Source organism: Chlamydotis macqueenii, chromosome 12 (assembly GCF_036417535.1).
Source record: "Chlamydotis macqueenii isolate bChlMac1 chromosome 12, bChlMac1.mat, whole genome shotgun sequence".
In the NCBI taxonomy this organism is placed as follows: Eukaryota; Metazoa; Chordata; class Aves; order Otidiformes; family Otididae; genus Chlamydotis; species Chlamydotis macqueenii.
The window spans coordinates 20,846,375-20,864,832 of NC_141567.1; the positions used below are offsets into that span (position 1 = coordinate 20,846,375).

The 18,458-nt window shown below is 37.1% G+C and overlaps 1 protein-coding gene across 4 annotated transcripts in view; it reads right to left on the minus strand.

Moving 5' to 3' along the window:
* ENTREP2 (endosomal transmembrane epsin interactor 2) overlaps positions 1-18,458 on the minus strand; it is a 130,215-nt gene that overhangs the window by 62,276 nt on the left and 49,481 nt on the right. For all 4 annotated transcript variants that reach the window (XM_086757373.1, XM_086757372.1, XM_086757371.1 and 1 more), the window contains exon 2: positions 14,128-14,184. In XM_086757373.1, the coding sequence (XP_086613499.1) occupies positions 14,128-14,184 (57 nt within the window). The remainder of the gene's footprint in view (positions 1-14,127; positions 14,185-18,458) is intronic.

The following is an 18,458-nucleotide window of genomic DNA, read 5'->3' on the forward strand; positions in this document are numbered from 1 at the left end:
TGTCAACAGTACATGAGCATTTTCAGCATCAGACAGTTTGTGAGGCAAGGCTTATACGCGGACAGCGGTTTTTCCAAGCTCAATTCTAATGTAATATCATTATAATTTTGGCTGTTTAAAAAAAAAAAAAAAAAAAAAAAAAAAAAAAAATTACACACACATCTCTTTGGAAGACTCCCAAGAATAATTTGATGGAGATCCATCAATATATGAATTTTAACATTTCTAGGACGTTCACTCATATATCCAAAGTAGAACCAAATCCATAACGTTGTGCGAGATTTTACAGCACCTGTAAGGAAGGAAAGCCATACACTCTATCACAGGCATGTCCAGCTCAGGGTCTGAACTGTGATTCAGCTGGCAAACAAATCCCACTGAAATAAAAGTATTTTTCTTCAACAAGCACAGGATAATTAGATTCTCTTTGGATAGTTGTGCATTTCCTTCCATCTGCTGCACAAACAAAACTGGAATCACAGGAGTTTTGATTGTACAAGGAATGAGGTATGCATGCCAGCTCCACCACCCCCCAAACACTTCATGCAAATATTTATTCTACTTTATTGTAATTTTAATTTAAAACATTTTGAATGCAATTCATCTCATCTAAAGTAAATTACTGAAATTACTGTTTCCTCACCATTCTAAATTAAAATATAAAGTTTAACAAATACTTTCCATGTTGCCCCACTAGCCAGCTCCAGTGACACCATACAGACGAAGCTGTACTCCAGTTATCCAAATTAGAGGGTGAAAAACATAGTCAGCACTTTTGCCTTTACATACATGGATAAAACAAACACATCAAATTATAACTTGCTTTTCCTAGATTAGAAGCGGAGTTTAATTTTTATGTTATAGCATATACTGTTTATGATGGAAGAAAACCCTGTACTGTGAGGACATGAAATGACATGAACAATATATTTCTATTTACCCACTCTGAACAACAGTTCAGTGAAAAGCCGATCAGCAGAGGGATACTCTACACTAAGATCTGCAGAGCAGCATCAAATTGCCAGCTTTTCCTCCCGGGCTTCCTCCCCAACGTGAGTCAGCAGTGTGTGCAGAACGATTTCTCATTTCTCCGCTGCAACACCAGGACCTCGCCACCTCCCCAGACCCCAGGAGCGGCCTGTCCAGCACACAGATTTCTCTCCCCTTTCTCAAGGTAAGCTCGAACCAGCGTGTTTTGCTCTACAAACCCCTGGCTATAATGTTGGTTACATGAGGCAGGATTCTTTGCTTCTGGCAACACCACCCCAGAGCTGCTCACCATGGCCCCGTTATCAAGAGTTCACCCCTCCCTTCCCGTCTCACAATCCCTACAACACACTGCACTGCAAACATCTCTGTGGATCTTACCTGTCTGTGAGAATGGACACGCACATTCCTTTAGCCCTGCGCATGAGTAATTTTCTGTTTCTCCACTCTGTCCACATACAAGTGAAAATTTATTGGGGTAGTGGGAACAACAAAAGGGAGAGGGCAGGCTCTCTATTTCTATTATTTCTATTTCTATCTATCTATTTCTAATTCTTTTGCCATTGTAGTTTTAGAGAAAGTATACAATGTCTTGAGCCGTTCTATATTCATATAGAATATTCATCTGTTCATTCAGTCCTTTTTATTACTGCATCCACTTTTACACGCAAGGACCATCCTAGCAAAATTGGTCAGGTTTTTGCCGTTTTCTCTACTGTCTGAAAAAGAACCAGAGAAAACCAGTATGTGTTTTTCTATTGCAAATAAAGCTCTATTAACAAGAAGCAAATCTAGTTTTCCAATCAAATGCAAATACTGATTCTCTACTGAGGTTCTTATGCATACAGCAGATTAACATACGCTGTCCTATATTTCCAACTTTTCTAGTACTACGTCAGAAAGAGGAACATTTTCCTACCGATTCTGAGAGCTGTCAGTCATTTATATTAACGAGCAAATCCTTACATACATAAAGTGCTGATATGAATATACAGATTATAATATACATGTAAAACAAGCAGGCACAGTATAGCTTTAAAAGTTTTAGTAGTGGATATTACTATATATATATTTTTAATCATACAGTAAAACAGCAGAGAGAAAGAGAGATCGGTAACTTCACAAATATATTTATCTCTGTATTTAAAACCATGCCTATGCTGTGGTCACCTGTACTACTCTAAACCACAGGTCTCCTCAAACAGAGTAAAGCCACTGAGTTATTCTGATGGGCTGAATTTTCATTAAAAATGTCAAGTTAAAAGAAATTAGATCTCCTAATCCATCTTCAACTCAAACGGAAATAAAAACATCAACAAATCAACCTTTTAATGACATTCAAGGAGACCAAACATGACAATGGTATTAATAAACCAGCTAGGCTGATGGCCAAATACAGCAGCTAAGAGACCAAAATAAGTCAAAAGACTCAATTGCTTTTTCTGTTAATCAGCTTTCAATACTGTAATGCTACCTAAATCAACATAATACTATGCAAATAGCAAAGAGAGAACACCTGTAAAATCACAGGTTAAAAAAAGCTGAGAGACTGCTGGTGACCTCCGGACTGTGCTGCAGTTCATTCCCCTGCCATACCGTGAAGAGAAATTACAGGAGCTTAAAGGCTTTAGGATCTTCATGGGCCTCTGTAGAACGAAGCCATACTGTGGCATCTCAGAGGCAGCGGCTGATCTGTGTTTCACACACACAAGGAGTTCAAAGCTCTGGAATACTCCAAGAGGACAATTTTCTCTGCTTACTGTCTCTGAACAGAAAAGACATGCTTCTCTTTCCTCCCCCTTTCTGCTGGTGGCTCTGGTTGATCTCACACCACACTGCCCTGAACAGCACAACTGTATCAAGCTTCAAGTCTGGTCAGTTCAGAGGACGGGAACTTTTTTTGAGGTGGCGGTTGGTTTTTGTTTCTTTGGTAGAGTTTGCAGAGCCTGTTTACTTATACCTCCCCCCTCCTCAAAGAGGCAAGATTCTTTACTTCTGGGGAATAAAAGTCAGGTATTTAGTAGGAAATTTATACGTAACCATAAAACATTTGAAAAGAAACACATCTAGGAGAAGCTAAACTAAAAATTGTTGTTTACTATGTTTCTTTGGATGTTAGGATGTAGCCTAAGCATCTTATGACATAGATATTGATAATGATTATTACTGTTGCTCATGGCTATATAAAATCTACTATATGGCAGGAAACTGATCACTGCCTGGTCCTAGCTAACACTACATTAGATCCCATACCTTTAAAAGTGTTAAAATGCTTTTGCTAATCTACCTTTGAATAGAGACACCTATATTATTTAGAGATATCAGTCTTTTCCTTTCCTAAAATGAAAACAGTATTAGGACAAAGAGATTGAACAGATCCTTTTGCGTGAAAATCCTAATAAAACATGAAATGTGAGAAAATGCAGAAAACACTTTTTTCTGTTCTGAAGAGTGTTTAACTGCATATCTAGAGACAAACGATACTTTCACCTCTAAAACAGTATTATTTTATGGTGTAGAAAGTATAGCATCCAACTTAGTGCAGCCTGCATCTATTTACGTTGTTATAGATTTGTGCAGCTTTTCTAACCACTGATTTTGCAACACTGAGCAACTAAATATTGCAATATATGAGCAACTAAAATGTTGAACCATAAACATAAGTTTTCTCAATCTGGGATGCAGGTAAGTCTGCCAAGTCATTTTGACTCATCAGTTTAAAATCTTCTGCAGTGATTATGCTTTATAATCTGCAAACAAACAGGGATCAATTGAGTTCAGCGGAAGTCTGAATTTATTAGCTGTAGGAGTTCAGCAGGAAATAAATCACAGGTATCAAAATATCTTTTGCTTCTGCTATCAATCTGCTTTGACGTTACGCTGCATATAATCACTTTCATATTGGTACTCTACAAGGCAGAGACGCCAAAACTAGTAGACATGTGAAAAACTATTACAATAAGTCCGTTTTGCCTATATTTTGTACAATATATGTATTTGCAATTTTAAAGCATATTGAATCCTTTACTCTCAAAGCTCCTATCTGGCTTATTTTAACTTTGGAAATCCTTCAGTGCTCCCCAAATTCTTGAGACCAGATCAACTATCAGGGCCCAAAGTACTGATATTTTGGTTTTGTAATCTGAAAATTAAAAATATCATGATTTATCTCTCCATCACCTCCACACAATTTCTGACAAAGTGCAATGAATTGTCTTACTACTTTTTACTATTTTCAGAAACTTCTACAGCTGTTAATGAAACTGCTGGAATTGAAACAACTTCATTTTTGAATACTCAGCATCACATTATTTATCTTTCTTGTTTAAAAAATAAACAGAACACACCGAAAACTCCACTGATCTCTCCCTCTGCAGGTTTTGTTTTCTCCTTCCAAGTCCCTCAAACATTTCACGTTTCCTACTAACTGTCAGAAACTCCTTTTTTCTAAGGTGTGAATAGGTTTGTCCTTGTGGCAAAATCCCTTTTTTTTTTTTTGTCAATATCATTCATACGCAAAAAAAAAATGCAAGTACGAGGTTTTACTTGCCATAATACCAACAGTAATGATAAATTTAAGGTAATAATACATTTAATGTTTACTCTACTTTGAGAATGCCAGGCTTGCGTTCCCTCAGTAGTCTTCTACACTTGACAGGTCTGCCTGCACTTTCATGAAATGTGGAAGTACACAATGTGCTCTTGCTGCACATCAAATGTTTTATAAAATACACATTAACAACTACACCTGTTTCTTTTTACGAAGGTAGAATTTCGTAAAATGAGTGACTCATTTTTTAGCCTTTTAACATTTCTATACTTATATCTAGTCTTTGAAATGCCTCAAATTTTCTTGTTGCCAGTATGGTTAAACAAGTATTCCTACTCATCTTGTAAAATGCATTTAGCCATAGGCATGCCTAAAATATAAAGTTACAACCAACTCTCAGGGTTTAAGGATAGTTAATTCTTTCATTCGTTATGGCTTTATGGTCAGAAGCTACATGTGGTAAAATTAAGAACAGGAAAGGGACTTAAATGTCCATTAATGTGAAAAAATTACTCAAGACTGAAAGGAAAGTTACTTATGGAAGCAATGGTAAATAATGTGACATTTCCAGCATATAAACAAAAAGTGAACAATAAAGATGACTGCAGACTTCTAAAGAACGAGCTAAGTATTTTACTGAAAGACAGAGACATCCCTAAAAAAAAATAATCTGTTTTCCTCAGTGCTTACAAAGCAAGTGAGGCAGATGTCAGAAACAGAGATTAATTTACCAAGGAGGAAGAAGAAATGCTGAAGGAAACCAAGAAAAAGTTGAAGAAACTAAGACTGTCTGAAGACTGCCAAAAACTCCAGGACCAGATGGGATGCAGCCTGCATTTCTAAAAGAAAGAGCAAATGAGCTGGAAGAAGCATTAGCAGATATATTTAGACAGCACGTGAGAACAGGGGAGTTGCTGATGGACTGAAGAGAGGCAACTGTGGCACCCATACCATACCCATCATTCTAAGATGATAAGCAGCAATGATACTGGGACTGTGACAGTTTCCTATCGCGTGGTACTGGGCCAGCATTAACTGCTGCCATGGCAACATGATGCCACGGGAGCAGATGGGGAGCAGAAGGGTCTGTTTAAGGGTAATTAAGACATGCTTGTTTAGGAAGGGGCAAGTGTGATTCCCCAGCAGGCTTTATCTGCTCTTCAGGAAAAGCTGCTTGTGGTCTTTTAAAGTTTTGCCACTGGGGATAACTAATTAGCAGATGGATGCTCAACAGAGTCCAGATTCTGATACTGGTGACAGCTGGTGGCAGCTGGGCCCAGGAACAGGCAGCCTTTGTAGAAATGGTAACAGAGAGATGCAGCTAGACAGACGCAGGCAAGAAAAAGCTGTAAGAAGTCTTAAGCTGTAAAAAGGGACATAGGATGTCCATTCTAAATAGATGCTTCACTCTGTGACATCTTTTCTCCTCCTTTATAAAGATTTCTTCGATTCACTTCCTCTGTTTTCATCTCAAGAGTTGTTGCTTTCTCTCCCAGTTCACGGCTTTACTGGGTCATTCTCAATTTCTTTCCCTATTCCTCTTCTGTCAGCTGTATTATAATAAAATGGCACTGCGTGTAGGTTTTTCTGTCAGTTGTTTCCATATACTAGAGAAGAAAGAAGGGAATCGGTAGTCTTGAGAGAAAAAAACAACAAACACAACAGCAACAGGTGAGCGCATTGTTAAAAATCTAAATGTTTATGTTAATCTACATGCAAAAGGCAATTTAGGAAATGAATGTAATCGGAATTTCCACACACTCTAATGGCAAACTTTGAAGACCACACTCCAAGTCCCCTACTCAATCCAACAAGAGGCATTAATTCATGGCCTAAACCAGCTGTTCACACACTGGGAAAACATCTCTGAGGACAGGGGACACAGGTGAAAATTCCAGCCAACCTCTGACTTCCCCACTTCACACACACATATGTGTACACACAGAAAACCTCTTCTTTTTGGCAACCAAAAGTTACACAACACTTACACTCGGTAATATAGAGGAAGACCTGTGAAATGCAAGACCAACAGCTTAAATAACCGAGGGTCTCAAACTAATAAAGATTCAGAAAAGACCCAGTTCTAGAAAGAAAACAAACCAAAACCCTGAAAAGCCTCGATTTAAGGCACAAACATCTATCAAAACGACCCAGATAAGAAAGCTCATCATGACAGACCACCTTCTGGCTACCCAAAGTTTAGCTGTCTAGGAAAAACTCCACTTATGATCAATGCATAGCATCAGAAAAGGCCTCAGCAGGCCATCAGAAAAAGCCCGAAATGACATCCAGAGATTGCAGCACTTTAACCTAAGAATAAAATTAAGCTTGACTGCACTAGTAGAGTTTTGGATAAAACATAATTTATCCCATTGTTACTGCATAGTAAACAAAATAATGTATGCTATTCATTTCCACAGACTGATCCCAAATATCAAAGTTCAAGCTGGTTTGTACAAGTATAGTTGATCAGATAACTTCTGTTTCATCAATCACTGCACAAATAACACTGTGCCACATTCCTGCATATGCATATGTAAAGTTACATGCATCTTTTACAAATATCTTTGACATCTACTTTCTGAGAAGTGCTCCAGTAAAGTGTGATCACTCGAATCTTCACAGAAAAAAAAAAAACCACCACAAAAAACCAGCACAAGTGCAGCCAAAACCAGTCACTCAATATAGCACATGTATATAAGATATTTATAATTTTTACCTAGTTAAGTTATTCATCAAGGTAATTTATGTAACAAAACCCTAAGACATCTCCATTCATTTCTCATATAGTTAGTTATTTCTTCAAGTAATTGGAAATCGAAATTTGCACATAGAGTATAAAAATATCCCAATGAAAAGGAAAGGGGAAACATTGTGGTTGTCTTGCTACTACTGAAACTTTCATTGCTGCCAGAAGCCAAGGAAATAAAATAATTTGAAAGATCTACAACTGGCTTTCGTAGGAATGGCTCAGTTAGGTTGCAGCTAAGGATGCCTAAAGCAGACCTGTTCAGTTGCAGTTGTGTTCCTATTCTCCCCTATTCCTCTTCAGCTGCTGTTTTCACTGAAGTCTCCACTCCAAAAACAGTAAATTAAATTGTTCTCCTTGGAGCATCCAAACACATACCCACCCAAATTCGACATCAGAAGACATCAGAAGAACACAGCCAGACAAATGGCAAGTACTTGTATTTCTCTCAGGAAGCCTTCTACAGAACACTGGCACAGTTACTAGAACCAGGGTAGGAAAGGTACATACATTCCTGGAAGTCAGTAAGGAGGGAGTAGGAATGAAAGAATGACAGTTACTGGCTGACTGAAAAGGCCCCAAAATCTGATATTCACTAGCCTGGTTTGGTGGAAAGAGAACTTTAAAAAATAAAAAATAATAATAATTCACGTTTAACTGCTCTCAGCATCTGCTTGGAATAACTAACAAAGAGAAGCAGCTTTGACAGAAACAAATATATTTCAAATCTGCTTTCAAATTGATGTAACCTGGAATACAGTTATCAATAAATACATTGCCCTCATTTTCAGATACTCACAGACGTTCAGTATAACTACAGTCCCACCGCAGTGGTATGCAGAGACAGTTGATCAAGTTGGTTACGAGAGCAGTACAGCCATGTGAATGCTTTACACAACTAGCTCTCGGTGAACGGGAGAAGAGGAAGGGAAGAGACAAAGAAAAGTTAACTATGTCCCAACTATAGGAAAAGATCATTTACAGCTCGTGCTTTCTTCAAAGTTATTCAAACCTAAGACACAACTCTATTTTAAGTTACGGTGCTTCTGGCACAACATTTAAAAATCACACTGAAAAACCAGAGATTCCACTGTGTGATTTCTTATTGACACGCTTTTGGTTCACCAGCACTCCTCTCTGCTTATCTAGGTCCTGTTCTTCTCAACGGCTTTTGATCTCAGTCTCCTTCATGTTGCCAGACTCACATTTTAATTCCTCCTTCCCATCCTAGTCCTCCACCTTTCTCTTCCCCTTGATTTAGCATTCAGATCCTCTAAATGTATTTTCCTTCCATGCTTCTAGAAAATAGGCCAAAGAAAAGACACTCTGCTCTCAGTTTCAGAGCCAGGGTTCACACTCCAGTCCACACCAGCTCTGAACAAAATCTACAGCTTTCTAATAGAAGAGCTGCTTTGGGAACCAGCATTGGATTTGCTTTGCAAGTAGAAGAGAAGCTTTCCAAGTTTCTTTTTCAAAGCAAGCAATATTCAGCATTCAACCATACCCCAGGTTATCAGAAACTTTGCAAAACTCTGGTGTGCAAAACACAATTGTTTTTACCCAGTGTTTTGTTAACCTTTAAACAAATGCTTCAGCCTCAAAGACGACTGTTTGTCTAATAGAAGGGTTCCTAATGAATATCTTGATCAACGAATTCAAAGCATATGCGAGCTGAAACGATACCGCAGAGTGATCAAGGGATATGTTAAAGCAGAGTGATATTCTGCGTCTCATCTCAACATCACACAAGTATCAAAGCCAACAATGACACAGAAGGTGATGGATGCCTTTAGACTGCCATTCTCCCAGGGTGTGAGTTTTTTTGTTTTTCTCTTACAGTTCTGACCCATTTAAGCTAGTGTTGTCTCTCGTCTACATAGATTATCTATTTATTCCAGCTACCGAAACCAAATCTGTGCTTGGGAGGGGAAGATCTACTTTTTTCAAACTACAAAATTTCAGTCACGTTTCATCTGAAAGGAAGTCGTAAATTCTCTTACCAGAGTTTAAAAACAGATGTCTCATCACCTCAGCTACACTAGGACCTCAGGTTCAGTAGTATGGCCAGGAATATGTCAACACCCTACATCACAGAGAAGAATATGGGAAACTTACTTATATGTTATTTCTATATATTTAATGTATCCTTAATCATTCCTTTTGCAACAAACTAGGAAGCTCACCCAAGATGAATATTTTTTAACAAAGTCAGTTCAGCATTTGACTGATTCTTACTACCGGTGCAGTCTGAGACCTTGCACAGCAGTTCATCCTTGTGGCTGAGGTGCAGGTTGAACTGCTGCTATTTGAAGGGATAACACATTGAAACAGAGTGTCCCCTTCCATTTAAGCCAGAAGAAAGAAATCAGAAAACACCCTGAAAAACAAATGTACAGACCAGATTTTTGAGCCTTTATATGCAGGCAACTTATTAAAGGTATATGCACAGATTTGCATGTTCACTGACGCATGGAACTGATTCTAAAATGCCGAATTCATAGAAAAGGCTTTTAAATAGCTATTCTGAGCAACCAAGATCACTTATTAGTAAGAGGTGTTATGTGTGTTCACTGACATTCACAGATAATAAAAAAACCCATGGTTCTGTTCTTGAAAAAGCATTAAATCTATCAGTTTATTATAAAATCTTTCAGTTAAAAAATGTGAAAATATTTTCTGGGATCACCCAAATGCCAGATGGCAACAGAGAAGCTTTCTACTCCATCCAGAGGCTGAATTACTCTCCTTAATACAAACAGATTTGCAGTTACCACAGACTGTAACAGAAAAATAAACTCACTGCACAGTTGAAAGTTTTGTACAAGGTAATTCAATGTTGGGAGCTACAGAAGCTCTCCTCTAATTTTCAGACACTTTCATAAACCATGAGGAAACAAATTCCTATTTTACCACAGCATTTTAACCTTAAACAGTGGTAGGGACACAGTCAGCACTTAGTTTCCAAATCAGGGACTCTTGAAAGATTTCCCAAAAGCACTACAAATTCTTTGAGATTCTGTAATTAAAAATAGAGAAAAATTCATGAGGAAACATCTGAAATGTAAGGAAAATACCGCTTAAAATTATTGCATAAGCAATTTAAAGATTTGCCCCGGTGTCTTGTCCTCCTCTAGTAAATGTAAATACTGGTTTGATAACAAACGCCGATTCCTTGTATTTATAAAGCATTTTGGCAACATAAGCAGCAGATGGCTAGGTAGTGAACAATAACATACAGATAAACTAACAAAATCTGGTGAATCCTTCAGATAATTAAGCTATGCAAAGACACTTTACCGTGAGAGCTTCTATGTGTAAATTTCTGCACATTAATACTGCAGTAAAATTTCCTTAGTACACAGACATTCACAAATCTTTTACTGAATGTATAATACAAAACACCATTCATGCTAATGTAAATACACAACTATTCTCAGTTTTGACTTGGTTCCAAGGTGTTAAACCATACAACCACCCACCCATTTCTATACCAATACTACATAACCGATTTCTGGGAAGATACAGCCAGAATTTAACACTTGATAAACTATTTGTGTTTATTACTTCTTTGACTCCCTCTTCTTGCCTGCAAAAAATAATACATTTGCAAAGAAAAGGCACTGCATCTGTGAAGAAACACTGTATGGATACAGCACTGAGCAAACCAGAATCAGCTGTGTGAAGGGCTGACACTGGCCAGCTGCAAGGCACCACGCAGCCACTCACTCACTCCCCTTGCAGCAGGACAGGAAGAGAATTGGAAGAGAAAAGTGAACACACTAGCAGGTCGAGATAAAGATAGTTTAATAAGCAAAGGAAAGAGGAAGGGAAAAAAACAAAGCAAGTGATGTAGAGCGGGGATAAGAGAAAGCCTTGACGCTGTGCAAGTACTGCTCAGCAACAGCCAAAACACTGGTGTGTTACCAACCCTGTTTTAGTCACAAAGCCAAAACACACGGGAAACTGGCACCTTAAAATATTATAAGAGTTTCACCAGTTTTCAGAACATCACAGATGGTGTATGGTTTAATTTTGTAAAACTTTATTCATGGCTTCAAATGATAAAGCTATCTTTCTTTTTGTTATCGCTCTCTGCAATGCCAGATTTTGCAACACACTGCAACAAAAAAAAGACAGACATATATGCTGGAAGACGCTCATACTTTGTGCTATGAGGATGTAAAGTTACACAGTATTAATTTCTTAATCTGAACAAACAGCCATCCTGCACACATGGGTTCCAACTGCTAGGAGGTATTTACAATTCAACAAGGAAAAGCAGACATTATGTAGCCATTGCAAAACTATTAGCACTGGCTGTTGTACAGCTTAATCACACACAGAGACAAAAACTGTAATCCCTGTCCCCTATTCCTCCAACTGATTATCATACCAACACCAAGTGCCAATACAGGAAAAAAACAATCAGGATCTAACTCACAAGCACTAAGCTTACTCTTGGAAATGAATCATTTCCTAGAGCAGATTTCAAGGTGAGCTGTTCTGAGAGTATTAATGCCACCATTTACTATTTCTTCCCTTTTATATTTATTTCCTTGAATGATTCTGACCATGACTGCCCAGTTACATTTCACTGAATGAACTGCTATCTGAAAGCCTAGCTGAATTTACAGTATGCAAATATTCAGGAATCAAAGAAGCCAAATAGAGCTGAGTAACACTTCTGATGCATGAATATTGTTTATTCCAACGATGTAAGCAGCAATTACAGTTGCTTACAAGCAACTATTGTGAAAAGTGTTAGGCTTAGTCAGATTTCACAGTTGTACAAGCCCTCAACTCAGACGAATTATTCTAGTTTTAATGGTTTGTAATATGTGAATAGTAAAGTATAACACAAATTAAAACAAAATGAGATTTGGGTACCAAACATACACTTTCATGATTCTTTCACTGTCAGGAGAACTTTTTCTTTTGAAGTATTTCTAATAAGTAATACTGTTACAATTCTATTTAGTTTTATTCAACCAAAGAGGCAGCATTCCCAGGTACCAGGTAGAGAATTACTATTAACAAAGCCCATAAGGTAAAATAAAATATACCGGAATAGTATCAGGTATACCAACTATTTGTCATAATCAGAGGTTTAGTCCAATCTTACCCAGAGATACACGTTCTTACTCTAAACAACACTGTCAGCCTGCAAAATCTCCAACATGAAATGCATTACTGATGGACCAAAGCACTTTGGGCCATGCTCCCTCCTTTTTCTGCTCCTGCCCAGCAAGAGATAACTAGAGAAATACTGGGACAACCAAATGACCACTCTCATCCTGTCCATGTATTCTTATATAAACATTAACTTTATCCTTTTAAAAAAACTAAATGGAAAAGTCTGAAAAATTCTGGATCTTTTTCCTTGATGACTGCCCATTCACGACATACCAGTCTTTAGATATGTTCTAATGTGAAAGCTATCCCAGCTCATCAATGATGAGTAAAAATTTGTCTTTTGTTTTATTTTAGCCCAGAAATCTGCCTGCTGCCTTTCTCATGGGCACTTATTAGTTTCACTGATTTGCTTCACACTTTGACCTCATTTTGGGCACATTTATCTTGCCATCAGGCAGCTTTCTACATCATATAGAGTTCACCTATTGGTAAAACACCAACCAGCAAATCAATACAAACTCAATCTGTCCTTTCTCTAGTAACAATGAAGAGTGAATTATGGAAAGGGAAAGAAAAAAATATATATCAAAAGCTCTAACACTACTGCTATAATTCATAATACTGAAAGATACACTTCAAGTTCTAATTAGGCTTATTCCTATTAATACAGGTCTTTCCATTTTATTCTTTTTTCTTGGGACTATCTTTGGCATTAATTATGTTACTATGTTACCTAGGCATACTTTTTCAAAGGCAATATTTACCTGCTAATACATCCTTATTGACACAATCATATTCCTTTTTAAATAAAATTGATTTGAATGTATTACTGCTTTGAGTTAACAGGTTAATTGGAAGTCTATTAGCATACACATACAAAGCATAAATTACTTTTCACTATTAAGTAACTACACAAATCACAACAGAATACATAATGTAGCTTAAAACTGTTTTGCAAAGAAGAACAGCTAGTAATTTGGAATATGCTTTTTTTGCCATGCCAATAATTAGTTTCAAAGATTTCTCTGTGTTGTAATTTTAAGCAAGTTAAATGCAATGATAAATGCAGACCAACGGTCTGTTTGTCTAGAACAACAGTGACAGAGTAAGCACTTTTCTAAGTTCAGTATTATTTTTTTATAAATTAATGAACAAATTATTGAAAATTATAACATATTTCACTAACAGCTATTCATCCAAGCCATACAGCAGTACTGAATGTATATACTAGGCAACAATGCTCACTATTTTCAGCCAATTTTTATTTCACACCTTCAACTATGGTATGACTGTTGCCTTTGTTTAAACATACACATTTATCAAAATGTTTATGACTCACTAGTTCTTACATTTAAATCACTAAACCACATTTTTAAAAGAGAGAGAGCACTGTAACAATGGCAAAGAAGGGGCAGTATATATCTGCATTCTTTTACACATAATGAATATTACAGCTCTCCGAGATTTAAGTACAGATAGAAGAAAAACATTACTCTCGCCTAGATAGTTTATCTAATACAACCTCAAAGTTCCAACATTTTTGTGCTATGTGTTTATAAATATTAGGATCAATAACAGCACTGAAAATCATTCCCAGAGGCTGTGAGGTTTCTACATAAAGAGAAAACCACTGGGAGTTACATCCAGAGAATCCTTTAGTCACTTATGTAAAGTCTGTGAACCATGATTAAACCACACTGCTACTCACCACAAGAGAGAGGGGCCTCTTCCATGAGACAACACCAATCAATCCTGACAGCAGCACCTGTAACAAAGACAGCAGAGTCACCAAAGGGACAGGAGGTTTATGCCAGGGTCATTTAAAAAATAGCAGTAAGTATCATTATGAAGTTTAATACAGGGTTAAGATGTGTATTTCCAGAGTGCTGGAAACCAACTGCTAAAAAGAGAATGTTTTCATTTTATTCTCAATAAAAAATAAACTGAAGTACTACTAAGCTGGTTTTAAAACAAATTTCAATCCAGCTCCCAGATCCAGTTAGTTCTGATCAGATCACAACAGGTCTTCAAACATCTTCTCTCCCAGTCCCAAATGTTATCAGCACTAAGGGAGAACAAATGTTTGGGGTAAATTATCTTGTGGTCTCTTCCTATCATTGAAAACTAGCTCACAAAAAGGGGAGGAAAGATAGGATAATAACAAAATCAGGCAGGGTATCCAGCTAAATTAGCAAAAGAGTTTTTCTGGGGTTGGTTTTCCACCCACCCACTCAATCAACCACACTACTTGATCTTATGTTTGAAAAAGCCCACATGCTTTCATTTAAAACCTGTATTTAGCATACAGATACATTACCCCCTCCACTACCAGCCAAAACCAAGCTGGCTTCAGACCTAGATAGACGTAAGCTGGTCTTAGGCACTTTAAAATATCATGCAAGCTACAGCTGAGACATCAGTAGCTTTACATACAGTTAAAAATAGCGGAAAATAGAGACAGAAACTGGAGCAATGAGGTGAGGGATATTGACCCCGGGGTGGGAAAAAGGCAAAGAGGAACCTTTTCATTAGAACACCTAATTAAAAAAAAAAAAAGTAAACTAGAATACAAAGAAAATGCAGATAAAAGAATGCATAGTGTATTTATTTAATGAGTCTGCAGTGTCATTTTTTTCACCTTGGCTTGTGTAAAGAATTTGTCTAACAGTAACTCGTATACTTAGCTAGCCTGATATAATCATTATTAAATCCTCCTGCAATTGCTTAGAACAAGCTCTAATATCGTTATTGCTCTCTCAGACCCTTGATATTCAAAAGGAAGGAAGCCCAGAGGCTAATGAATACTCTTTTCCATGAAATTATATTCAAGGTTGGTTGGAATTCAAATGCCATAAAGTCACCATTCCCACTTTACTAGCAATCTTTTAAGTATAATATTAGTCGAGAATAAAAATTAAAAATGCATCTATATTTAGGCACTACAGAAGCAATGTACACCGTACTGGGAACCAGGCTGGAAAGAGTCTGTCCACTGATGCTTGGTGTGAACGTGGGATAAAGAGCTGTTGGTTATCTGGAGAAGCTGGGTTAGGGAACACCCAGTCTAAGCTTTCACAATGTCTTTGGGCATTCATACTGTGAATATGTTTCACACATACTTCACAACTTGGTGATATCCACACCTGCTGCAGTTGTGGAAAACATTATTCAGGAAGACAGCATATTGGAAAATGCACCTTTTGATATTTTCTTCAGCAGCTACGCCATTAAAAAAAACCCAAACCTTAAATGCAGTTTCATAGTAATTCTTAAGCCAAGTACAAATTCAACAGATGAGAAGGCATAAACACACAGAACCAAAATCAGGATACGGATACCAAAGGCTATGCAGATAATTCCTACATGTAAATGTGCACAGTTTGTATTCTACAGCATTTCCCTACAGCATAAAAGCAACATACCAGCTCCATCCTTCTGTATGTCGGCCAAGCCAGGGAAAAGCTGAGAATTCCATTTTTGCAGTTAATTAAATTTGCTCACACAGCTACATTAGCTCATTATTGCTGTATGATAACTGTCTCTGTAATGTGAAACTGCACTAAGAAGGTAAAACGACAGGGTTAGCTAGTTTAACTGCAGGCTAGACAGCAACATGCTCTCAATTAAATAAATGGGATGGCTGAAATTGTAAGGTTATTAAAGAAAACCCTTTAGAAAAAAATAAGAAATTACCTTCCAAAACAGAGCATATACCAATACATAAAATACTCATACATAAGTCAGTATTTCTTAAGTCACCAAGCCATATATTCAGAGTCAAAATATTCCAGTGTGCCACCTATGAGTAGCAAATCCTTATTTTCATCTACTGTGCCACCTCCTTTTGGCAGGTTAAACCTCTTCCTCTCCTGTGTGACATACCTGTGGCATTGCACATGCCTGAAGGCGCAAGAAAGGAGCCGATCCTTTTTGTTCAGCTGAACTACAATTGTGTTTGACCTTTACAGGGGTCTTGCAAGATGAAAGAGGTACGTGTTTTTGTTTGGGAAAAGGAGAGCTTCCTGGCTCACCACACAAAAAGTCAAACACAGTTGGGCCAGTGGACAAACGCCCAAAATGCACTGGTGACAGACAGTAACAGTTTGTGTTCCTTCCATCCATGCCTTTAATATTGCCATTGTAAGAGTTCACCTCAACAACACTGCAGTGAAACTTTACAAACCTCACTAGCCCCCACTATCACTGCACATAAAACACAGGCTTGGTTTCACAAGGTTAAGGGCCAGGAAATACAGGCATAAAATGAGTTATTTTTACAACAGTAATTTAAACACTGTCATTTCCTAAACACCTATAGCTCAACATCACAAACTATAGGTATTCTAATGTTTTTCAAAAATCGATACATCATATGTATGCTGTGCATAGATCTTTTCTTTCTTAAATAACAAGAGTTATTGGAGTTTGATTTTAACAACTTGCCTACTTAACTTTGGCAGCACTGTTTGATTCCAGAGCCTACCTAGCACATTTATCTAGTATCTTGGACATAACTGCAGTGAACCCCCTCATCACATAATAACCAAAATGAATCAAAACTACTAAAAGTGTTCAAACAACATAGATTTGCCAGCTCCCTGAAGCAGAATTCCTCCAGATGTATATACCTGCTGACTATAACAACACTGCTGATTCACAGAGCAAAAAAATAAATCAATGTTGACTTCTGCAGCATTAGAAATGCAGCAACATTAGCCTGCATACAAAAACTCCATTATCATTAACGCAAGCTGTGCTCATGCATGAAAAAGATGCATTTACTTAACAGGCACATCCTGAGGCAGGCCAAAACCAGAAGATAAAATTACTTTCCAGTACAGGGACTTCAAACCAAGGGTTTTTTTAAAAGCCATGGATGGTGTCTTTTCCAGTATTTTCAACCCTCCACACTCTGGTAAGTTTCCAGAAATTGAGATGGCTCTGATTTTGAATATGGGACAGATTAGACAATGCAATCTCTTGATGTATCTTGAACATCTGCTTCCCAAGTCTTCATCACCAAAGTGGTTATTGTACGCAACACACTCCCTAGTATGCTTCCTTTAAACTTATTTCCTGAACTACATAAAATGTGTAGTTATAAATACTAATTTACTTCTACTAAATTAGTATAAATACTAATTTAATTAAAATGAATATAGTGAAACACTATCAAGGTAAAGATATTTCTAGAAATGTAAAATTACTGATGTTTAAGTACGAATTTGCTTAATAAAAAAATTATCTCTTTTTTTTTCTCAGTATAACTTGGGATCTTGCAATGCTTTTCTAGTCTAACATAGTGCATACAAGTTACAGGAAACCAAGCTTTATTGTCTATTCTGATTCCTACTTTCTTGTTCAGGCTGATGCACCAAGTCATCTGTTCCTTCTCTCAAATTTAAGAGTTCCTCACTTTTTCAGCTTGTAAACACCAGACAAATTCTCCAGTCAATGGATTCAATTTCCATTAAAATAAGCCTACAAGTTGTTCACTTGTAGGCTTAATTACACTTAATTACAGAAACTCCTTCTTTGCCCTCTTCTGAGATACTAAATAATGCAAATAGTGGCTATCCTTAATTCCTGTGTTATCTGAATAAACAGAATCCATAGCATAGCACATCCTACGGATCTGCATTGCCTTCCATTCAAAACATACGATAACATGCATATTACATGTTAATTCAAACACATGACAACTCAAATACATTGAAGTAAACTGATTTTTGGAAAAAAAAAAAAAAAAAAAAAAAAAAAGGAGGAATATTACAACATATAATTTAGAGAACTTAATTGCCCTACTAAATGCATGGAGTATTCCTGCAGGGGGTGGGGAGGGAAGCCAATCCCAACTGTATAAATGAGCTCTAATAATAACCGAGATTAAAAATAAAATGGAAACTCTTGTCTCATTAAATTACCTGTCACATATATGGTTAGGTATAATTGATACAGCAACCTCAATCTCTGAGTATAAGAGATACTTATACCGCATACCACTAGCAAATGCAAGTTACTCCAAATGCTGCAGAAAAG